Here is a 4,969-nt window from a genome sequence, read left to right as displayed (position 1 = left end):
TATATATACATACACACACACACACACACACACACATTTAAAAAAAAAGAAAAACAACCAAAACAAAAAACACATACTTTTTTAATCACTGTGCTCCAATTATTTTGCTGAATAGAGATATATAAAGTATTTGAAGTCTATATAGAAACATAAACATTTGTTGTCTGTGAACAATGTACAATAATTACACTTGAAGAGTTCTCAGGCGGCTGTGATGAGTCTCCCACTTGATAATAAGTGTCCCCCGATAATAAGTGTCCTCCTGACATCTACCGATCTTCTGTTTCATGCAGCATTGTGATCATTTGTTTCCATTACTGATCCCGGAGTATGAATGAAGGAACATTGGGATGTTGTACAGTAAACAAAGGTATCGCTCACCTGGGTTGTGGTCACATGTCAGCCATAACACAGGTATAGTGTGCATGTAGTACAGGAAGGCCACCGGAGGGTGATGGATCGCAGTGTCCCGGCCCTGTGTGTGTCTATGGGTGCTTGCGTGGATCAGGGAGGTGACAGCTCGGACTCCTCCTCCTCACTACTTCCTCATTGTCAGCCGGCCGTCATCGCCATAAACTGTGTCCGATCACACATCACCGCCGCTTGTTCTGAGCCGGGATCGTGCTCCGAGCACCATGTCCAAGCCGCCACCTAAACCAGTGAAGCCAGGTAAGGGCGAGGCCGGATCACCCCCAATCTTCTGTATACATATCCCTGCAGTCCCCCACCCACCTATCCGGGGAAAAGTCTGCACTCTGCGCGTCCTGACAATCCGGGCCCCTGGCAATCTGGGACCCTTGCATGGTCTTGGCAGCCTCAGCCCCTGGCATGGTCCTGGCAATCCGAACCCCTGACATGGTCCTGACAATCTGCGCCCCTGGCATAGTGCTGACTCCTGGAATGGCATTGTCCCAATGTACTGCTCATACCCAGGAAGAGCCAGCTGCCCTTGAATGACTTGGAAGTGTGACTTTTGTGACATTTGAATGGGTGTGTTACATTGGTGGGAGATGTATCCGCAGCAGTTGGACAGAATGACTGCAGATGGTGATCACTGTCTGAGTACTATGGGGTAACACCCATTCACTAGTACACACCCCGCTGCTCTTCTCTGTACACTGTGCTGCCTCTGCAAATCTATGGATCACACTGACCCACTTCCCCTTTAACCAGCGTGACTTCCAGAAAACGAAGGAGGCTGCCATTGCTTGCCTCCGTCTGAAAATGCTAGTTGCCAGGCTGTCTGTGGCAGTGATTGACTAGCAGGCAGCCGGTGATGTCAGAGTACAATATGAAATCCTAATCTGCATGCTTGTTAATATCTGCATGGCTTCTTCTGGGCTGCTAGATCGGTCCGCACAGCCTTTCCTCTTCTGGGCTCCAGCAGTCTAAGGACCGCAGACATTATCATGTCTAATGCAGGTTCCATAGACCCGCATTAGATGTGAGGACGCCAAGGGACAGTCCATCAACCAGAGCGGAGGGGGGAGAGAAGAGAGCGCAGAACACCAGGGGAGTGGGGCCATCCCCACTCCCCTGGCGTTCTTAAACTGTGTCCGATCACACATCACCGCCGCTTGTTCTGAGCCGGGATCGTGCTCCGAGCACCATGTCCAAGCCGCCACCTAAACCAGTGAAGCCAGGTAAGGGCGAGGCCGGATCACCCCCAATCTTCTGTATACATATCCCTGCAGTCCCCCACCCACCTATCCGGGGAAAAGTCTGCACTCTGCGCGTCCTGACAATCCGGGCCCCTGGCAATCTGGGACCCTTGCATGGTCTTGGCAGCCTCAGCCCCTGGCATGGTCCTGGCAATCCGAACCCCTGACATGGTCCTGACAATCTGCGCCCCTGGCATAGTGCTGACTCCTGGAATGGCATTGTCCCAATGTACTGCTCATACCCAGGAAGAGCCAGCTGCCCTTGAATGACTTGGAAGTGTGACTTTTGTGACATTTGAATGGGTGTGTTACATTGGTGGGAGATGTATCCGCAGCAGTTGGACAGAATGACTGCAGATGGTGATCACTGTCTGAGTACTATGGGGTAACACCCATTCACTAGTACACACCCCGCTGCTCTTCTCTGTACACTGTGCTGCCTCTGCAAATCTATGGATCACACTGACCCACTTCCCCTTTAACCAGCGTGACTTCCAGAAAACGAAGGAGGCTGCCATTGCTTGCCTCCGTCTGAAAATGCTAGTTGCCAGGCTGTCTGTGGCAGTGATTGACTAGCAGGCAGCCGGTGATGTCAGAGTACAATATGAAATCCTAATCTGCATGCTTGTTAATATCTGCATGGCTTCTTCTGGGCTGCTAGATCGGTCCGCACAGCCTTTCCTCTTCTGGGCTCCAGCAGTCTAAGGACCGCAGACATTATCATGTCTAATGCAGGTTCCATAGACCCGCATTAGATGTGAGGACGCCAAGGGACAGTCCATCAACCAGAGCGGAGGGGGGAGAGAAGAGAGCGCAGAACACCAGGGGAGTGGGGCCATCCCCACTCCCCTGGCGTTCAGCTCTCTCTTCTCTTCCCCCCTCCGCTCTGGTTGGTGTACTGTCCCCTGGCGTCCACCAGCAAATAAATCTGCTTTACTCCAACCCATAGACCAGGGTGTAGGCAACCTAGGCACTCCAGCTGTGGTGAAACTGCAAATCCCATCATGCTTCTGCTTTTGGGTGTCATGCTTGTGCCTGTCAAGTTTTGCAATGCCTCATGGGACTCGTAGTTGCACAACCGCTGGAGTGCTGAGGTTGCCTACCACTGCCCTAGACAAAAACAGGCACGGAGTAGCCCCACTACAAGAGGAGTCTTCTCCGGAGAGAGGCTTTAAATGCATTGAAGAGACTCCTTGGAGCATGTTTATGTATAATATAAATTCTGAATGAGTTATGTTATAATCCATGAAAGTAATGTCTGCTATAGAGAGACGTTCCTTTTCCAGTTTTGTTTTGGAGGTTGTGAAAGTTTTGCGTCTCTTACGTTGCTTAAAACACATACTGTGTGTGTGTGTGTACATGCCATGATTAAAAAAATGTCAATATTGTGTGCCTCCAAGGCTAAAATAGTTCAAGCTGTGTTATGTTGTCACCACAACATGCGGCAGTAGTGGCCACTACATTAATAGAAGTTTGTGAAATGAAAGAGATCATGAAGGGGCTTCCTCACAGAAACAAATTACTGGACAAATCCTGACCATGTTTAGACCTAGCGACCGTGTAATAAGGATACAAATCTTTTTTGTGGCTTTAGGTCCTGTCCTACTAAGCATGAGATTTTGAGGAAGTGTGTCATTCTCTCAGCACAGCAACCAGTCACCTCATCCAAGTAAATGAAAGAGGAAACCTTGTTGGTTAGCCTAAGTCAGGGGTAGGCAACCTTTGCCCTCCAGCTGTACTCAAACTACAAATCCCATGAGGCATTGCAAGATTCTGACATCCACAGGCATGACTCCTAGAGGCAAAGGCATAATGGCATTTGTAGTTTTACTACAGTTGGATTTACTACCCCTAGTGTAAATAGGATTTCCTTTGCTCCAGATTTCATCATGGAACCCCAGCTATATTGTATGTAGGATTCATTTTCTTTGTGTTGTCACTAAAATTTGGCAAACAGCTCATGGAATTTCACATAGGAATTGTTAAGCATATCCTTAAATAAAACACAACACAGAATTTCATTAAGGGTTCTCCCGAAAACCATAACGATAACCTATGAAATAGTCACAAGATGTTGGCCTAGCTAGGCCATAATCAAATAACCAAATACCGTTTATGCTGCATTATCATTTTTACTGCCGGTGAGGGGGAAGGGTGTTCTGGCTGGCGTCCCGCCCCGCTTTTAGCGAGGGGGGACACAGACTCTGGCTGTTGTCCTGCCAGGCTCCTGGCAATCAATCACTGATTGCTAGGAGCTGGGCAGGACGCTGGCCAGAGCATCCTAGGTTGCTAAGAGTTGGGCAAGGAGATGTGTATGGATCTGCATCTCCTGGCCTGGCTCTCAGCAGGCCCAAGCTCCTGACAAACGGCGGCTGTCTTCTGTACTGTGGCGGGCATCCCTCCCAGCTCCAGTGAATGTGAGGTTCCTAGACTGTTTACCGTCTGTGAGGGGGGAAGTGTTTTCCCGCTGGTGTCCCGCCCAGCTCCTGGCAACCGGGTGTTGGTGATGCTATACTCAAGTGTCACTGAAGCTAAATAGTCTTAGCTAGTGTTTGCGTTTGTATCTGTGTGTACGTGGAGGACTTTAACCCATTGCCGTCGCCCCATTGTAAAATTACGGGCGGACGGCAGATCCTTCTTGGTGAGGTCACCTAAATGTACGTCATTTTTTTTTTTCTGCTCGCGTGCACCCCCGAGCAGAATCTCGCCGGGAATCAGTACAGCCATTACCGGCTGTTACACATACAAGCGTTCGGCGGCTCTATAGCCACCCCCCTCCTGCACCCTTACCTCCAATCCCGGGCTCCGCTGCCCCATCTGCGGCCCGGGACAGGGTGTCAGGAGGAAGATGGGAGGGTGATCAGCATCTTCCTCCTTGCTGATCTCCCTCTGACGTCTGAATGCAGAAGTGATGTGTAATACATCACTTCCGCATTCACCTGTCAGTCCCCTGGCTGCTATAGCCAGAGAGAAGTGCCTGCATCCAGAGAGAAGTGCCTGCATCCAATCAGATTGTTCATGTATTTTGAGAGCCAGTGGGGCCGACTAGCAAGATACTGAAGCTTGGCCCAGTGGGAGATTCCTCCATCCACACAGTGTAGCGTAGATGGAGGAATCTGCTGCACTTTTTCCATCTGACCATAGAAAATCTGCAGATAATCTATAGGTGTATGGCCAGCTTAACCCTTCTTCACTCTCTCCAAAAAAAAAAATAGTTTGGCTAGAGTTTGGCTTTGATAAAGACAGTGACATTATTCACTTTTTTTTAATTTCACATTGCTTTGTTTATATCCCCCCCCCCCCCCCCG

At 49.5% G+C, this 4,969-nt stretch overlaps 1 protein-coding gene across 2 annotated transcripts in view; it reads left to right on the top strand.

Moving 5' to 3' along the window:
* The first annotated feature begins 465 nt into the window (after window positions 1-465).
* The window catches only part of OSTF1 (osteoclast stimulating factor 1), a 33,045-nt gene continuing 28,541 nt past the window's right edge, over window positions 466-4,969 (top strand). Inside the window, exon 1 of one of the 2 annotated variants that reach the window (XM_018566525.1) lies at window positions 466-669. In XM_018566525.1, coding sequence (XP_018422027.1) covers window positions 636-669 — 34 coding nt within the window. In that variant the 5' untranslated portion in view covers window positions 466-635. Of the gene's footprint in view, window positions 670-1,552; window positions 1,644-4,969 lie in introns of those variants that run through there. The other variant, XM_018566524.1, reaches the window with a different exon arrangement.

The sequence above is a fragment of the Nanorana parkeri genome, unplaced genomic scaffold, assembly GCF_000935625.1.
Source record: "Nanorana parkeri isolate BGI_ZX_2015 unplaced genomic scaffold, ASM93562v1 scaffold957, whole genome shotgun sequence".
Lineage (NCBI taxonomy): Eukaryota > Metazoa > Chordata > Amphibia > Anura > Dicroglossidae > Nanorana > Nanorana parkeri.
The sequence above is the reverse complement of the archived record's forward strand: the minus strand, read 5'-3'. Positions and strand labels throughout refer to the sequence as shown.